This window comes from Rutidosis leptorrhynchoides, chromosome 2 (genome assembly GCF_046630445.1).
Source record: "Rutidosis leptorrhynchoides isolate AG116_Rl617_1_P2 chromosome 2, CSIRO_AGI_Rlap_v1, whole genome shotgun sequence".
NCBI classification, from domain to species: domain Eukaryota; kingdom Viridiplantae; phylum Streptophyta; class Magnoliopsida; order Asterales; family Asteraceae; genus Rutidosis; species Rutidosis leptorrhynchoides.
The window spans coordinates 653,278,379-653,299,206 of record NC_092334.1 but is presented as its reverse complement, the minus strand read 5'-3'; the positions used below and the strand labels follow the sequence as shown (position 1 = coordinate 653,299,206).

The following is a 20,828-nucleotide window of genomic DNA, read 5'->3' as shown; positions in this document are numbered from 1 at the left end:
GAAGTACTAAAGCATCCGGTACTTTAGATGGGGTTTGTTAGGCCCAATAGATCTATCTTTAGGATTCGCGTCAATTAGGGTGTCTGTTCCCTAATTCATAGATTACCAGACTTAATAAAAAGGGGCGTATTCGATTTCGATAATTCAACCATAGAATGTAGTTTCACGTACTTGTGTCTATTTTGTAAATCATTTATAAAACCTGCATGTATTCTCATCCCAAAAATATTAGATTTTAAAAGTGGGACTATAACTCACTTTCACAGATTTTTACTTCGTCGGGAAGTAAGACTTGGCCACTGGTTGATTCACGAACCTATAACAATATATACATATATATCAAAGTATGTTCAAAATATATTTACAACACTTTTAATATATTTTGATGTTTTAAGTTTATTAAGTCAGTTGTCCTCGTTAGTAACCTACAACTAGTTGTCCACAGTTAGATGTACAGAAATAAATCGATAAATATTATCTTGAATCAATCCACGACCCAGTGTATGCGTATCTCAGTATTGATCACAACTCAAACTATATATATTTTGGAATCAACCTCAACCCTGTATAGCTAACTCCAACATTCACATATAGAGTGTCTATGGTTGTTCCGAAATATATATAGATGTGTCGACATGATAGGTCGAAACATTGTATACGTGTGTATGGTATCTCAAGATTACATAATATACAATACAAGTTGATTAAGTTATGGTTGGAATAGATTTGTTACCAATTTTCACGTAGCTAAAATGAGAAAAATTATCCAATCTTGTTTTACCCATAACTTCTTCATTTTAAATCCGTTTTGAGTGAATCAAATTGCTATGGTTTCATATTGAACTCTATTTTATGAATCTAAACAGAAAAGTATAGGTTTATAGTCGGAAAAATAAGTTACAAGTCGTTTTTGTAAAGGTAGTCATTTCAGTCGAAAGAACGACGTCTACATGACCATTTTAGAAAACATACTTCCACTTTGAGTTTAACCATAATTTTTGGATATAGTTTCATGTTCATAATAAAAATCATTTTCTCAGAATAACAACTTTTAAATCAAAGTTTATCATAGTTTTTAATTAACTAACCCAAAACAGCCCGCGGTGTTACTACGACGGCGTAAATCCGGTTTTACGGTGTTTTTCGTGTTTCCAGGTTTTAAATCATTAAGTTAGCATATCATATAGATATAGAACATGTGTTTAGTTGATTTTAAAAGTCAAGTTAGAAGGATTAACTTTTGTTTGCGAACAAGTTTAGAAGTAACTAAACTATGTTCTAGTGATTACAAGTTTAAACCTTCGAATAAGATAGCTTTATATGTATGAATCGAATGATGTTATGAACATCATTACTACCTTAAGTTCCTTGGATAAACCTACTGAAAAATAGAAAAAATGGATCTAGCTTCAACGGATCCTTGGATGGCTCGAAGTTCTTGAAGCAGAATCATGACACGAAAACAAGTTCAAGTAAGATCATCACTTGAAATAAGATTGTTATAGTTATAGAAATTGAACCAAAGTTTGAATATGATTATTACCTTGTATTAGAATGATAACCTACTGTAAGAAACAAAGATTTCTTGAGGTTGGATGATCACCTTACAAGATTTGAAGTGAGCTAGCAAACTTGAAAGTATTCTTGATTTTATGTAACTAGAACTTGTAAAATATATGAAGAACACTTAGAACTTGAAGATAGAACTTGAGAGAGATCAATTAGATGAAGAAAATTGAAGAATGAAAGTGTTTGTAGGTGTTTTTGGTCGTTGGTGTATGGATTAGATATAAAGGATATGTAATTTTGTTTTCATGTAAATAAGTCATGAATGATTACTCATATTTTTGTAATTTTATGAGATATTTCATGCTAGTTGCCAAATGATGGTTCCCACATGTGTTAGGTGACTCACATGGGGTGCTAAGAGCTGATCATTGGAGTGTATATACCAATAGTACATACATCTAAAAGCTGTGTATTGTACGAGTACGAATACGGGTGTATACGAGTAGAATTGTTGATGAAACTGAACGAGGATGTAATTGTAAGCATTTTTGTTAAGTAGAAGTATTTTGATAAGTGTCTTGAAGTCTTTCAAAAGTGTATGAATACATATTAAAACACTACATGTATATACATTTTAACTGAGTCGTTAAGTCATCGTTAGTCGTTACATGTAAATGTTGTTTTGAAACCTTTAGGTTAACGATCTTGTTAAATGTTGTTAACCCAATGTTTATAATATCAAAAGAGATTTTAAATTATTATATTATCATGATATTATGATGTACGAATATCTCTTAATATGATATATATACATTAAATGTCGTTACAACGATAATCGTTACATATATGTCTCGTTTCAAAATCATTAAGTTAGTAGTCTTGTTTTTACATATGTAGTTCATTGTTAATATAATTAATGATATGTTTACTTATCATAATATCATGTTAACTATATATATAACCATATATATGTCATCATATAGTTTTTACAAGTTTTAACGTTCGTGAATCACCGGTCAACTTGGGTGGTCAATTGTCTATATGAAACCTATTTCAATTAATCAAGTCTTAACAAGTTTGATTGCTTAACATGTTGGAAATATTTAATCATGTAAATATCAATCTCAATTAATATATATAAACATGGAAAAGTTCGGGTCACTACACCTAACACATATATATCTATATCTAATATCTACTTATGCATTGAGAGTTTGGATCAAACACTTCACAGCCATAACCTTAATCACCACACCCAAGCCTATTTTTGGTTCAGTTTAAACTCGCCCAAGAACACCATGAACCCGCTACTAATTTCATCGAACCTTCACTACACCATGATCACCATAACCCTACCACCTAAATATCACCTTTCTTATTTTGATCACCATCTTTAAACCACTTGTGCTACTATATTGTTATCACTGTTTTACAACCGAGAACAACCACCATCGTGACTCTTGTTAACCACCGGTTACACCCATTTGAACCACCACTTCACCACCCCACAAACCATCGACAAACACCCACATCATCATCTTTTCTCTCTTACTTCCTTCTTTCTTTTGCACGACACCACTCCCTACATGGCCAAGACAATCACCATATAACCATCGAAGCCTATTTGTCCTTGTTTCTGTTGTTGATGTAAACAACACAAAACCCTCACTTTTCTTTTTGTTGTTAATTTTTTTTTTAACCCATCACCTGCTCAACATACGATCGAGAACCCCAACAATCATTATCATCGTTATTTTTTTTCCATATTCGAATTGTAGCAGCAAGTTTATTATCTCATTAATATTCGAATTATTGTTGCTATCATATATATGTCAATTTTTGTTAACCTACTGTTCGATAACCATCGTCACATAATCACTTGTTCGAAGCTTTCCTGAAAGATGTCGGAGGGGAGAGAGAGAGAGAGAGATTTCTGATGATGATTACAAGATGATGGAGACGATAAACAACAATGGTGAATGATTTAATATTAATAATACGTATGATGATGAAACTGAAAATCCTTGTTTTGAAATTCGACTGCTACTACATGTTACTATTAGATGAGATAAAAAGAAGGAACATGTTTTCTTGTCTGCCACTGCCATCGTTTATTTCTCAGGCTAAACTTAAACCACTTAAGTTTAATTAATGGACTTTAGCATTGTCATATTGGGCTACCTTATTTATTATCTATTTGAGCCGAGAATTGGGTGAGTGTTGGGCCGAGATTCAATGGGTCATTGAATCAATTAATGGACTCCATCAATTTTAGGCCTGATTAGTTGTACTTGGGTTTCTTTTAATTAGTTATAAGACTAATCATAAGTGGGCAGGGGTGTTGGGCCGAGATAAATATGGGGTGGGGATTATTAATGGTAACGAGGTAATGAAGATCATCACATAAAATGATGATTAAATGATGTGTGATACGATAAACATAAAATGATAACGATGATAGGTAATGATGATGATATTAGTTTAGTGATGATAATGAAAAAAAAAGGATGATGAATGAGGGAAGTGATTATCGAAGAAAAAGATAACCAGCTGGTATAAGTTAAGTGAGTAAAAACGCAAGATATTACAAAAGTAATAAACGGAGGAATGGTTAGGGAGCGTGGTTGTTTACCGAGAGGTCTCGAGTTCGAGCCCGGCCTGAGGCTGTTTATTTTCTTTTTGGAGCTTTTCCTCTTAAGGTAGTATCATTATTATTATTATTATTAATATTATTATTATTCTTATTATTATTATTATTATTCTTATTATTATTATTATTATTACTAATATTATTATTATTATCATTATTATTATTAGAGGTATTAACATATAACATTTTATCATTAAGTATTATCATTATTTTAGTATTATTATAATTAATATTTTAACAAACAAAAGATAATTATATAAAAATATATTTTACTACACATACCATGACTATATTAATAGTACATGCTATTTTCTCTAAAATGTTATTATCTATAATTATCTAACATTAATTAATTTACATGGCATATATAAATATATTTTTGAGTATATATAATCATATAGGTAAATATTAACTTTAAAACATTATATAATTTTTGTAATAAATAATATACATTAAACTACTTTAATAAGAATTTAATATAGAATATATATAAAATAATTAATCTATTTATTAACATGACATAAAAATTATTAAGGTATTAATATATAAACTTTGTATGATCGTGATTAAGTGTTTTAATATATATAATTGGTATAGGTTCGTGAATCCGAGGTCAACCCTACATTTGTTCAGTGACGTCATATGTATTTTTACTATGAAATACAGTATTGTGAGTTTCATTTGCTCCCTTTTTACACTTTACATTTTTGGGCTGAGAATACATGCAAATGCTTTATTAACTGTTTTACAATATTTATATACGTGAGTTTCATTTGCTCCCTTTTTACTCTTTACATTTTTGGGCTGAGAATACATGCAAATGCTTTATTAACTGTTTTACAATATTTATATGCGTGAGTTTCATTTGCTCCCTTTTTAAATGCTTTTGCAATATATATTTTTGGGACTGAGAATACATGCGCTGCTTTTATAACTGTTTTACGAAATAGACACAAGTAATCGAAACTACATTCTATGGTTGAATTATTAAACCGAATATTCCCCTTTTTAGTCTGGTAATCTAAGAATTAGGGAACAGACACCCTAATTGACGCGAATCCTAAAGATAGATCTATCAGGCCCAACAAGCCCCATCCAAAGTACCGGATGCTTTAGTACTTCGAAATTTATATCATGTCCGAAGGAGGATCCCGGAATGATGGGGATATTCTTATATGTATATTGTTAATGTCGGTTACCAGGTGTTCAATCCATATGAATGGTATTTTTGTCTCTATGCATGGGACGTATGTTTATGAGAAATGGAAATATGAAATCTTGTGGTCTATTAAAAATTATGAAATGATTATTTATGATAAACTAATGAACTCACCAACCTTTTGGTTGACACTTGAAAGCATGTTATTTCTCAGGTACGAAAGAAATCTTCCGCTGCGCAATTGCTCATCTTAAAGATATTACTTGGAGTCATTCATGACATATTTCAAAAGACGTTGCATTCGAGTCATTGAGTTCATCAAGATTTTTATTAAGTCAATTATAGTTGGATATATTATGAAATGATATGTCTGTCGTCAACTTTCGATGTAATGAAAGATTGTCTTTCCAAAAATGAATGCAATGTTTGTAAAATGTATCACATAGAGGTCAAGTACCTCGCGATGTAATCAACTGTTGTGAATCGTTTATAATCGATATGGACTTCGTCCGGATGGATTAGGACGGGTCTTCACAATATATATGGATATATATATAGTTAACATGATATTATGATAAGTAAACATATAATTAAGTATATTAACAATGAACTACATATGTAAAAACAAGACTACTAACTTAATGATTTTGAAACGAGACATATATGTAACGATTATCGTTGTAACGACATTTAATTTATATATATCATATTAAGAGATATTCATACATCATAATATCATGACAATATAATAATTTAAAATCTCATTTGATATTATAAACATTGGGTTAACAACATTTAACAAGATCGTTAATCTAAAGGTTTCAAAACAACACTTACATGTAACGACTAACGATGACGTAACGACTCAGTTAAAATGTATATACATGTAGTGTTTTAATATGTATTCATACACTTTTGAAAGACTTCAAGACACTTATCAAAATACTTCTACTTAACAAAAATGCTTACAATTACATCCTCGTTCAGTTTCATCAACAATTCTACTCGTATGCACCCGTATTCGTACTCGTACAATACACAACTTTTAGATGTATGTACTGTTGGTATATACACTCCAATGATCAGCTCTTAGCAGCCCATGTGAGTCACCTAACACATGTGGGAACCATCATTTGGTAACTAGCAAGAAATATCTCATAAAATTATAAAAATATGAGTAATCATTCATGACTTATTTACATGAAAACAAAATTACATATCCTTTATATCTAATCCATACACCAACGACCAAAAACACCTACAAACACTTTCATTCTTCAATTTTCTTCATCTAATTGATCTCTCTCAAGTGCTATCTTCAAGTTCTAAGTGTTCTTCATAAATTCTACAAGTTCTAGTTTCATAAAATCAAGAATACTTCCAAGTTTGCTAGCTTACTTCCAATCTTGTTGAGTGATCATCCAACCTCAAGAAATCTTCCTTATTTACAGTAAGATATCTTTCTAATACAAGGTAATACTCATATTCAAACTTTGATTCAATTTCAATAACTATAACAATCTTATTTCGAGTGGAAATCTTACTTGAACTTGTTTTCATGTCATGATTCTACTTCAAGAACTTTCAAGCCATCCAAGATCCTTTGAAGCTAGATCCATTTGTCTCTTTTCCAGTAGGTTTATCCACAAAACTTGAGGTAGTAATGATGTTCATAACATCATTCGATTCATACATATAAAGCTATCTTATTCGAAGGTTTAAACTTGAAATCACTAGAACATAGTTTAGTTAATTCTAAACTTGTTCGCAAACAAAAGTTAATCCTTCTAAGTTGACTTTTAAATTCAACTAAACACATGTTCTATATCTATATGATATGCTAACTTAATGATTTAAAACCTGGAAACACGAAAAACACCGTAAAACTGGACATACGTCGTCGTAGTAACACTGCGGGCTGTTTTGGGTTTGATAATTAAAAACTATGATAAACTTTGATTTAAAAGTTGTTCTTCTGGGAAAATGATTTTTCTTATGAACATGAAACTATATCCAAAAATCATGGTTAAACTCAAAGTGGAAGTATGTTTTTCAAAATGGTTATCAAGACGTCGTTCTTTCGACTGAAATGACTACCTCTTACAAAAACGACTTGTAACTTATATTTCCGACTATAAACCTATACTTTTTCTGTTTAGATTCATAAAATAGAGTTCAATATGAAACCATAGCAATTTGATTCACTCAAAACGGATTTAAAATGAAGAAGTTATGGGTAAAACAAGATTGGATATTTTTTGATTTTTGTAGCTACGGGAAATATTAACAATTCTATACAAATCATATCCTAGCTAACTTATATTGTATTATACATGTATTATAATATATTATGTAATCTTGGGATACCATAGACACGTATGCAAATGTTTTGACATATCATATCGACCCATGTATATATATTATTTGGAACAACCATAGACACTCTATATGCAGTAATGTTGGAGTTAGCTATACAGGGTTGAGGTTGATTCCAAAAATATATATACTTTGAGTTGTGATCTAACCTGAGACGTGTATACACTGGATCGTGAATTGATTCAAGACAATATATATCGATTTATTTCTGTACATCTAACTGTGGACAACTAGTTGTAAGTTACTAACGAGGACAGCTGACTTAATAAACTTAAAACATCAAAATGTATTAAAAGTGTTGTAAATATATTTTGAACATACTTTGATATATATGTACATATTTGATATAGGTTCGTGAATCAACCAGTGGCCAAGTCTTACTTCCCGACGAAGTAAAAATCTGTGAAAGTGAGTTATAGTCCCACTTTTAAAATCTAATATTTTGGGATGAGAATACATGCAGTTTTATAAATGTTTTACGAAATAGACACAAGTAATTGAAACTACATTATATGGGTGAATGATCGAAGCCGAATATGCCCCTTTTGCTTGGTAGCCTAAGAATTAGTAAACCGATCTACTAATTGACGCGAATCCTAAAGATAGATCTATTGGGCCTAACGAACCCCATCCGAAGTACCGGATGCTTTAGTACTTCGAATTCATTTTTATCATGTTCGAAGGATTTCCCGGAATGATAGGGGATATTCTTATATGCATCTTGTTAATGTCGGTTACCAGGTGTTCACCATATGAATGAATTTTATCTCTATGTATGGGATGTATATTGAAATATGAAATCTTGTGGTCTATTATTATGATTTGATAATATATAGGTTAAACCTATAACTCAACAACATTTTTGTTGACGTTTTAAGCATGTTTATTCTCAGGTGATTATTAAGAGCTTCCGCTGTTGCATACTAAAATAAGGACAAGATTTGGAGTCCATACTTGTATGATATTATGTAAAAACTGCATTCAAGAAACTTATTTTTGATGTAATATATTCTTATTGTAAACCATTATGTAATGGTCGTGTGTAAACGGTATATTTTAGATTATCATTATTTGATAATCTACGTAATGCTTTTTAAACCTTTATCGATAAAATAAAGGTTATGGTTGTTTTAAAAATGAATGCAGTCTTTGAAAAACGTCTCATATAGAGGTCAAAACCTCGCGACGAAATCAATTAATATGGAACGTTTATAATCAATATGAACGGGACATTTCAGTTGGTATCCGAGCGTTGGTCTTAGAGAACCAGAAAATTTTCATTAGTGTGTCTTATCGAGTTTGTTAGGATGCATTAATGAGTCTGAACTTCGACCGTATTTTCTTTAAAAATGATTGCTTAACATTTTTGTTGGAAACTATATATTATTAACATGTAAATATTATGTGATATATTAATCTCTTAACATATTTGATATTGTGTGATAGATGTCTACCTCTAGCACAAATCCCATTGACTCACCTAATAATAAAGAAGAGTCGAATATATATTGGCAAGATTCACAAGTTCCCGAAGAATCGGAAGAAGAGGAAACGGAACCGGAAGAAGAGGTTCCGGTGGGGGGAATAGTATGAACCACAGAAAACCGGTCAAATAAAAGAAAATCCTCAACCAATGGACCAAAGTTAATAATGGTCAATGGTGTTTCCGCTAAGGAAGCAAAATATTGGAAAAATTACCAATTTTCCGATGAATCGGATCCTGATGAGGATTCTGATGATGTTATAGAAATTACCCCGACCCAATTTAATGAGGCAAAAGAAAATAATAAGGGAAAAGGCATCAAAATAGAGAAATCTGATTCCGACCCCGATGAACTTTATATGTACCGTCAACACCCGTATTTTCAATATCGTGACAATAACCCGGGAACCTCTAAACCACCAGGTTTTTCTAAACCAATGTGGAAAATAACGACTCGTATTAGAGGAACATCATATATCCCTAGATTAGGAAAAAGAACCAAGTCCGAAGAAGAAGAAACCAGTGATTCAGATTAAAGGGGTGTGAGCATGTTGTGTAATAAATGTATTGTAGTGTGCTTGTACTTTTATATTCTATGTAAAAATTGCTTTTATTGTTTGTTATTACGAATCTAATCCTTGTCTATTTTACAGTATAAAAGCAAAATGGACGTTAAGGGTAGACAGCCGAATATTTTAGAAGACCTACCAGAGGATATGATTGAGGAAATCTTGTCTAGAGTCGGTCAGAATTCATCAGCACATTTAGTTACGGCGAAATTAACTTGTCAAACATTTGAAAGACTTTCCGGAAATGCCTTAGTTTATAAAAGGCTTTCCTTTGATAGGTGGGGTATATCACATTGGGGAGACCGTAAGTTACGCCGTGTTTTCTTTAAAGCATTAAATGCGGGGAACCCAAATGCAATTTTACGCTACGGGTTAAGAACCTATTTTGACTCAACATATCCCAACATAGGATTTCGTGAATTAGAAAGAGCTTCTAACATGCAACATAAAGAAGCATGTTATGATTACGGGTTAGTGATGTTCGCTTCTTACCAAAGTGAGAAAAAGAATATCGGATTGCAACTTTTAAATAAAACCTTCCCACAAGTGACGGATTCAGTAGTTGGGGTGAGAAACAAGGTTTTTAGATAATTACAGGGCTGTTGGACATTACGAAACCCTCGTCCTTTTGACGACGTTACAACATGCTTCCTAGCCAATGGTCATAACGGTTATTTTCCACAAGGCCAAGGATGGGAAGTCGTCTTAGTAAAACCAGAATGCATGACTTGTTTCTGGACTTATGAATTACGTGTCTTTATTTCCTTTGCTGAACAACTTGCGTATTAACTAGATTTATCTTCAAAACTGTCATGTATCATAGTGTACTATATTTCATGTTATATGTAATATAGCGAAGTTGTAAGTTTGAAGAATATTTGTATGTGATATATTATTATAATCAGTTTTTCATATGGAATTATAGTAGTTTAATTGTATATTAGCTAATAAGTATGAATTAACGGGTAGGTAGTACCCGAATTTAAACTTATAAAACGCTAATATGAAGAAAAAGCTTTTATAAATGAGTTCATATTATGCTACGAAATACTATTGACTACTCTTAATATTCTGTATGATTAACTCGATTCAGTTGTCTATTTTGAAGGAAATGGCACCGACTACTCGACACACCATGAATATGAACGAAGAGGAATTTCGTACCTTTCTTGCTGCAAACATAGCCGCAGTACAGGCTGCGCTACATACCAACAATAATGCTGAATCTAGCAATGCAGCTAACGGTGCAAGAAATCGTGTAGGATGCACCTACAAAGAATTCACTGCCTGCAAACCTTTGGAATTTGATGGAACCGAAGGACCAATTGGATTGAAACGGTGGACCGAGAAAGTCGAATCGGTGTTTGCCATAAGTAAGTGTACTGAAGAGGACAAAGTTAAGTACGCTACGCATACCTTCATAGGTACTGCGTTAACGTGGTGGAACACCTATCTTGAACAAGTAAGACAAAATGCTGCTTACACACTACCGTGGTCGGCATTCAAGCAATTGATGAACGAGCAGTACCGTCCTAGAAACGAAGTCAATAAACTCAAGGCAGAACTTAGAGAGTTACGAACACAAGGGTTCGACGTTACCACATATGAACGACGATTCACAGAGTTGTGCCTATTATGCCCGGGAGCATTCGAAGATGAAGAAGAGAAGATCGATGCGTTTGTAAAAGGGTTACCAGTAAGGATTCAAGAAGATGTAAGTTCACACGAGCCCGCTTCTATACAGAAGGCAAGTCGAATGGCTCATAAACTCATAAATCAGATTGAGGGAAGAATTAAAGAGCATGCGGCCGAAGAAGCCAACACGAAACAACTCAAGAGGAAGTGGGAGGAAAACGGTGACAAGAGTCACTAGTACAACAACAATAACAATTACAACCACAATCGCAACAACTATCCCAACAACCGCAACAACAATCGCAACAATAACCGCAATCCTAACAATAACTACAACAAACATCCCAACAACAACAACTACTACAACAACCGTTTCAACAACAATAACAATCCCAGCAACAACCTCAATAACAACAACGGCAACAAAAACCAAAAACAGCCATGTCATAGGTGTGAAGAAAATCACCAGGGGTTTTGCACGACATTTTTGCAACAGGTGTAAAAGAAATGGTCATAGCGCGACAAAGTGTGAGGTCTACGGACCAAAGTTTAACAGAACTAAGGGAGCAAATAATGCCGGAACAAGTAATGCCGAAACGAATAGTGTCGGAGCAAGTAATACCAACGCTGTTTGTTATAAATGTGGAAAACCGGGCCACATTATTAGAAATTGCCCGAATCAGGGGAATGCTAATGGGCAGGGCCGTGGAAGAGTTTTCAATATTAATGCGGAAGAAGCACAGGAAGACCCGGAGCTTGTTACGGGTACGTTTCTTATTGACGATAAATCTGCTTATGTTTTATTTGATTCGGGTACGGATAGAGGCTATATGAGTAGAGAATTTTGTGCTAAATTAAGTTGCCCATTGACGCCTTTGGATAGTAAATTTTTACTCGAATTAGCAAATGGTAAATTAATTTCAGCAGATAATATATGTCGGAATCGAGAAATTAAACTGATTAGCGAAACATTTAAGATTGACTTGATACCAGTAGAGTTAGGGAGTTTTGATGTGATAATCGGTATGGACTGGTTGAAAGAAGTGAAAGCATAGATCGTTTGTTACAAAAATGCAATTCGCATTATACGAGAAAAAGGAAAACCCTTAATGGTGTACGGAGAAAAGGGCAACGCAAAGTTAAATCTTATTAGTAACCTGAAGGCACAAAAACTAATAAGAAAAGGTTGCTATGCTGTGCTAACACACGTCGAGAAAGTCAATTCCGAAGAAAAGAACATCAATGATATTCCCGTCGCAAAAGAATTTCCCAATGTATTTTCGAAAGAATTACCGGGACTACCTCCACACCGATCCGTTGAATTTCAAATAGACCTTATACCGGGAGCTGCACCAATAGCTCGTGCTCCATACAGACTCGCACCTTGCGAAATGAAGGAACTTCAGAGCCAATTACAAGAACTTTTAGAGCGTGGTTTCATTCGACCAAGCACATCACAGTGGGGAGCTCCTGTTTTGTTTGTCAAGAAGAAAGATGGTACATTCAGGTTGTGTATCGACTACCGAGAGTTGAACAAACTTACCATCAAGAACCGCTACCCACTACCGAGAATCGACGACTTATTTGATCAACTACAAGGCTCGTATGTTTATTCGAAGATCGATTTATGTTCTGGATATCATCAAATGCGGGTGAAGGAGGATGATATTCCAAAGACTGCTTTTAGGACGCGTTACGATCATTACGAGTTTATGGTTATGCCATTTGGATTGACTAACGCACCAGCTATGTTCATGGACATCATGAACCGAGTGTGTGGGCCATATCTTGACAAGTTTGTCATTGTTTTCATCGATGACATACTTATTTACTCGAAGAATGATCAAGAGCACGAAGAACACTTGAGAAAAGTTGCTAGAGTTGTTAAGAAAAGAAAAACTGTACGCTAAGTTTTCAAAGTGTGCATTTTGGTTGGAAGAAGTTCAATTCCTCGGTCACATAGTGAACAAAGAAGGTATTCAGGTGGATCCAGCAAAGATTGAAACCGTTGAAAAGTGGGAAACCCCGAAAACTCCGAAACACATACGCCAGTTTTTAGGACTAGCTGGTTACTACAGAAGGTTCATCCAAGACTTTTCCAGAATAGCAAAACCCTTGACTGTATTAACGCATAAAGGAAAGAAATTTGAATGGAAGGATGAACAAGAGAAAGCGTTTCAGTTATTGAAGAAAAAGTTAACTACGGCACCTATATTGTCATTACCTGAAGTGAATGATGATTTTGTGATATATTGTGACGCCTCAAAGCAAGGTCTCGGTTGTGTATTAATGCAACGAATGAAAGTAATTGCTTATGCGTCTAGACAATTGAAGATTCACGAACAAAATTATACGACGCATGATTTGAAATTAGGCGCGGTTGTTTTTGCATTAAAGACTTGGAGGCACTACTTATATGGAGTCAAAAGTATTATATATACCGACCACAAAAGTCTTCAACACATATTTAATCAGAAACAACTGAATATGAGGCAGCGTAGGTGGATTGAATTGTTGAATGATTACGACTTTGAGATTCGTTACCACCCGGGAAAGGCAAATGTGGTAGCCGACGCCTTGAGCAAGAAGGACAGAGAACCCATTTGAGTAAAATCTATGAATATAATGATTCACAATAATCTTACTACTCAAATAAAGGAGGCGCAACAAGGAGTTTTAAAAGAGGGAAATTTAATGGATGAAATACCCAAAGGATCGGAGAAGCATCTTAATATTCGGAAAGACAGAACCCGGTATAGGGCTGAAAGGATTTGGGTACCAAAATTTGGAGATATGAAAGAAATGGTACTTAGAGAAGCTCATAAAACCAGATACTCAATACATCCTGGAACGGGGAAGATGTACAAGGATCTCAAGAAACATTTTTGGTGGCCGGGTATGAAAGCCGATGTTGCTAAATACGTAGGAGAATGTTTGACGTGTTCTAAGGTCAAAGCTGAGCATCAGAAACCATCAGGTCTACTTCAACAACCCGAAATCCCGGAATGGAAATGGGATAACATTACCATAGATTTCATCACTAAATTGCCAAGGACTGCAAGTGGTTTTGATACTATTTGGGTAATAGTTGATCGTCTCACCAAATCAGCACACTTCCTGCCAATAAGAGAAGATGACAAGATGGAGAAGTTAGCAAGACTGTATTTGAAGGAAGTCGTCTCCAGACATGGAATACCAATCTCTATTATCTCTGATAGGGATGGCAGATTTATTTCAAGATTCTGGCAGACATTACAGCAAGCATTAGGAACTCGTCTAGACATGAGTACTGCCTATCATCCACAAACTGATGGGCAGAGCGAAAGGACGATACAAACGCTTGAAGACATGCTACGAGCATGTGTTATTGATTTCGAAAACAGTTGGGATCGACATCTACCGTTAGCAGAATTTTCCTACAACAACAGCTACCATTCAAGCATTGAAATGGCGCCGTTTGAAGCACTTTATGGTAGAAAGTGTAGGTCTCCGATTTGTTGGAGTGAAGTGGGGGATAGACAGATTACGGGTCCGGAGATAATACAAGAAACTACCGAGAAGATCATCCAAAGAAAACCGCCCAAAGTCGACAAAAGAGCTACGCTGACATTAAAAGAAAAGATATAGAATTTGAAATTGGAGAGATGGTCATGCTTAAAGTTTCGCCTTGGAAAGGCGTTGTTCGATTTGGTAAACGAGGGAAATTAAATCCAAGGTATATTGGACCATTCGAGATTATTGATCGTGTCGGACCAGTAGCTTACCGAATTGAGTTACCTCAACAACTCGCGGCTGTACATAACACTTTCCACGTCTCGAATTTGAAGAAATGGTTTGCTAAAGAAGATCTCACTATTCCGTTAGATGAAATCCAAATCAACGAAAAACTTCAATTCATCGAAGAACCCGTCGAAATAATGGATCGTGAGGTTAAAAGACTTAAGCAAAACAAGATACCAATTGTTAAGGTTCGATGGAATGCTCGTAGAGGACCCGAGTTCACCTGGGAACGAGAAGATCATATGAAGAAGAAATACCTGCATTTATTTCCAGAAGATACGTCAACACCTCCAACTGCTTAAAATTTCGGGACGAAATTTATTTAACGGGTAGGTACTGTAGTGACCCGAACTTTTCCATGTTTATATATATATATATATATATATATATATATATATATATATATATATATATATATATATATATATATATATATATATATATATATATATATTAAATGAAATTGTTATTTACATGATTAAGTGTTTCCAACATGTTAAGCAATCAAACTTGTTAAGACTTGATTAATTGAAATAGGTTTCATATAGACAATTAACCACCCAAGTTGACCGGTGATTTTTGAACGTTAAAACTTGTAAAAAAACTATATGATAACATATATATGGATATATATATAGTTAACATGATATTATGATAAGTAAACATATCATTAAGTATATTAACAATGAACTACATATGTAAAAACAAGACTACTAACTTAATGATTTTGAAACGAGACATATATGTAACGATTATTGTTGTAACGACATTTAATGTATATATATCATATTAAGAGATATTCATACATCATAATATCATGAAAATATAATAATTTAAAATCTCATTTGATATTATAAACATTGGGTTAACAACATTTAACAAGATCGTTAACCTAAAGGTTTCAAAACAACACTTACATGTAACGACTAACGATGACTTAACGACTCAGTTAAAATGTATATACATGTAGTGTTTTAATATGTATTCATACACTTTTGAAAGACTTCAAGACACTTATCAAAATACTTCTACTTAACAAAAATGCTTACAATTACATCCTCGTTCAGTTTCATCAACAATTCTACTCGTATGCACCCGTATTCGTACTCGTACAATACACAGCTTTTAGATGTATGTACTATTGGTATATACACTCCAATGATCAGCTCTTAGCAGCCCATGTGAGTCACCTAACACATGTGGGAACCATCATTTGGCAACTAGCATGAAATATCTCATAAAATTACAAAAATATGAGTAATCATTCATGACTTATTTACATGAAAATAAAATTACATATCCTTTATATCTAATCCATACACCAACGACCAAAAACACATACAAACACTTTCATTTTTCAATTTTCTTCATCTAATTGATCTCTCTCAAGTTCTATCTTCAAGTTATAAGTGTTCTTCATAAATTTTATAAGTTCTAGTTTCATAAAATCAAGAATACTTCCAAGTTTGCTAGCTTACTTCCAATCTTGTAGAGTGATCATCCAACCTCAAGAAATCTTTCGTATTTACAGTAAGATATCTTTCTAATACAAGGTAATACTCATATTCAAACTTTGATTCAATTTCTATAACTATAACAATCTTATTTCGAGTGGAAATCTTACTTGAACTTGTTTTCATGTCATGATTCTACTTCAAGAACTTTCAAGCCATCCAAGATCCTTTGAAGCTAGATCCATTTGTCTCTTTTCCAGTAGGTTTATCCACAAAACTTGAGGTAGTAATGATGTTCATAACATCATTCGATTCATACATATAAAGCTATCTTATTCGAAGGTTTAAACTTGTAATCACTAGAACATAGTTTAGTTAATTCTAAACTTATTCGCAAACAAAAGTTAATCCTTCTAACTTGACTTTTAAAATCAACTAAACACATGTTCTATATCTATATGATATGCTAACTTAATGATTTAAAACCTGGAAACAAGAAAAACACCGTAAAACTGGACATACGCCGTCGTAGTAACACCGCGGGCTGTTTTGGGTTTGATAATTAAAAACTATGATAAACTTTGATTTAAAAGTTGTTCTTCTGGGAAAATGATTTTTCTTATGAACATGAAACTATATCCAAAAATCATGGTTAAACTCAAAGTGGAAGTATGTTTTTCAAAATGGTCATCAAGATGTCGTTCTTTCGACTGAAATGACTACCTCTTACAAAAACGACTTGTAACTTATATTTCCGACTATAAACCTATACTTTTTCTGTTTAGATTCATAAAATAGAGTTCAATATAAAACCATAGCAATTTGATTCACTCAAAACAGATTTAAAATGGAGAAGTTATGGGTAAAACAAGATTGGATATTTTTTGATTTTTGTAGCTACGGGAAATATTAACAATTCTATACAAATCAAATCCTAGCTAACTTATATTGTATTATACATGTATTCTAATATATTATGTAATCTTGGGATACCATAGACACGTATGCAAATGTTTTGACATATCATATCGACCCATGTATATATATTATTTGGAACAACCATAGACACTCTATACGCAGTAATGTTGAAGTTAGCTATACAGGGTTGAGGTTGATTCCAAAAATATATATACTTTGAGTTGTGATCTAGCCTGAGACGTGTATACACTGGGTCGTGGATTGATTCAAGATAATATATATCGATTTATTTCTGTACATCTAACTGTGGACAACTAGTTGTAGGTTACTAACGAGGACAGCTGACTTAATAAACTTAAAACATCAAAATGTATTAAAAGTGTTGTAAATATATTTTGAACATACTTTGATATATATGTACATATTTGTTATAGGTTCGTGAATCGACCAGTGGCCAAGTCTTACTTCCCGACGAAGCAAAAATCTGTGAAAGTGAGTTATAGTCCCACTTTTAAAATCTAATATTTTGGGATGAGAATACATGCAGTTTTATAAATGTTTTACGAAATAGACACAAGTAATTGAAACTACATTATATGGGTGAATGATCGAAGCCGAATATGCCCCTTTTGCTTGGTAGCCTAAGAATTAGTAAACCGATCTACTAATTGACGCGGATCCTAAAGATAGATCTATTGGGCCTAACGAACTCCATCCAAAGTACCGGATGCTTTAGTACTTCGTATTCATTTTTATCATGTCCGAAGGATTTTCCGGAATGATAGGGGATATTCTTATATGCATCTTGTTAATGTCGGTTACCAGATGTTCACCATATGAATGAATTTTATCTCTATGTATGGGATGTATATTGAAATATGAAATCTTGTGGTCTATTATTATGATTTGATAATATATAGGTTAAACCTATAACTCACCAACATTTTTGTTGACGTTTTAAGCATGTTTATTCTCAGGTGATTATTAAGAGCTACCGCTGTTGCATACTAAAATAAGGACAAGATTTGGAGTCCATGCTTGTATGATATTATGTAAAAACTGCATTCAAGAAACTTATTTTTGATGTAATATATTGTTATTGTAAACCATTATGTAATGGTCGTGTGTAAACGGTATATTTTAGATTATCATTATTTGATAATCTACGTAATGCTTTTTAAACCTTTATCGATAAAATAAAGGTTATGGTTGTTTTAAAAATGAATGCACTCTTTGAAAAACGTCTCATATAGAGGTCAAAATCTCGCGACGAAATCAATTAATATGAAACGTTTATAATCAATATGAACGGGACATTTTATGATAAACAGGGTCACAAGTCACTGAACATGTATTCATATGGTTTCAACATAGTAAATCGTTTCAATCAAAATAATATTTTGATTAATATTATATACGACATGTTTAAAATCTATTTATTACATTAATCATTCAATAATAAATAGAAAGTAAACCAGGACATGTTGGTGGGTCTACGGAAAAAGCCTGACCCATTTTAACCAATTAACTAACGGAGATGTTAGCTACCTCTATTGTCCATAGCTTAATCATAAATGTAAGTTGTAACTCAAGAAGAAAAAAAAAGAATAAATGATAAAGCTAAAGAACAAACCAAGAAATGTGGCGATGACCCATCTTTGACTGCTCCATTTCGTTGACTTTTTTCTTCACAGCAAGTTTCAAATCCTTGACTGTTACAGAATTCATCACGGCAACATCTGTGTCCAATACCAACCATCATTTGACAATACTAAGCTGATATATATAAGCTACACAAGCAAAACTTACATACCAAAAGATGTACCATCCAACTTAAGTACAGAAACACGCATAGCACTTCCCAGTTCCAAGCTGATTAGTGTGTCAACATCTGATAAAGTCGGCTTTTTTGGTACATCTGCAAGTACAGGATCATCGAGAAGTGCAGATAGTGTCGAATTTAGCTTTGCCTTCTGTTAGTACGATTTTCCGTAGCGGCTGTAAGGTACTAGTACAGAAAAGTAGCTGCTCAGCGTGTGGCGTATACTGTTGATTGTTGTTTGCCTTTGAGAAATTATCTCTGCAGACCCGGAACACGGATGGATGATCCGTGGGGTGGCATCAATCAATCTGGGAATCAATCTGGAATTGATCCGTATAGCGTATTGCTGCTAAGCGGCTAATGTATGTTTAGAGTGAGAAAGAACTGTGTGAGAGAGAAAGTGTACTTCACTCTGACTGAAATTCAGATCAGAATGATGTGAAATGTGGTGACCCAGGGGGTCTATTTATAGGCACAGAATGTCCGAAATTCACGGGATACACGTGTCAATCACTGAATGGTTCTGTTACGTGAAGTATCCGGAATGTCGGTGGCGTGTGCTGACGTGGCTGCGTGCCGTTCACGCGCTGAGTTAACGGGCTTATGCATAGAAGCTGCCTGCAGGGCTTACGCTTGACGTTGGGCGGCATGCTAAACACTGGGCGGCAAATGCTGAAAACCACCAAATTTAGTTATCTCTTGTGCTCTTTGATCGAGTTTTCTGTATAAAAATGATGTTTTTATGCGTGTATCTCCTAGGATACACCATTAACTTCTTGACATTGGTAGTGTTGTACTCAAGGGCCAAAATTTCATCCTCTTTCACACCACTCGACATTGGTTCAGCAATTTACTTCTTTTTAAATGGATACTCAGGAATTCAAAACCTGTAAAATTAGACAATAATTCACAACCATCTCTTTTACATAATACACCGAAAACTAGGAGGATTTTTATATATCTTTCATATTATTCCATTGTGTTTTCCAAAGGCCCTTTGAGTCTTTGATTAAGGATTCATAGATTTTCAAAGACACTGAATCAAAATTTGCTATAATTGCAATTATCAAAACAACTACATAGATAATTTTGTTAAAGAAAACCTCATATACAAGGCAATAGGAGCCCATTTTCATAGGCATAACTATATCTAAAAGTTGGTCTAGATTAATGTGCTTCAAGACTCCATACCATATTAAGACCAAATAAACCAAATTAAAAACGATACTTGGATAGATTTTACTTGCAAATAATGTCAAAGACCAAAAAACAACTCACTGAGGCAATACATCAAACACCTACTGTGCATGAAACATACCTACTGTCAAACACGAAAGAAATAATGCTATTGTTTAAAAAAAAAGATTCCTAACTGAAACGGAAAATGAAGCAAAAGCATACCGAAAATGAAGCAAAAGCAACTTTATAATTTAAAGATTAAGCATTTAATACCGAAAATGAAACATTTTTATA

At 33.6% G+C, this 20,828-nt stretch overlaps 1 protein-coding gene across 1 annotated transcript in view; it reads right to left on the bottom strand.

Annotated features, from left to right (window-relative positions):
• LOC139890163 (U11/U12 small nuclear ribonucleoprotein 25 kDa protein-like) overlaps positions 1-20,193 on the bottom strand; it is a 97,787-nt gene extending 77,594 nt beyond the window's left edge. Inside the window, exons 1-3 of the mRNA XM_071873059.1 lie at positions 20,122-20,193; positions 19,347-19,506; positions 19,167-19,272 (exon numbers count right to left, since the gene is read on the bottom strand). Of these exons, the coding sequence (XP_071729160.1) occupies positions 19,167-19,272; positions 19,347-19,506; positions 20,122-20,193 (338 nt within the window). The remainder of the gene's footprint in view (positions 1-19,166; positions 19,273-19,346; positions 19,507-20,121) is intronic.
• Positions 20,194-20,828: the final 635 nt, after the last annotated feature.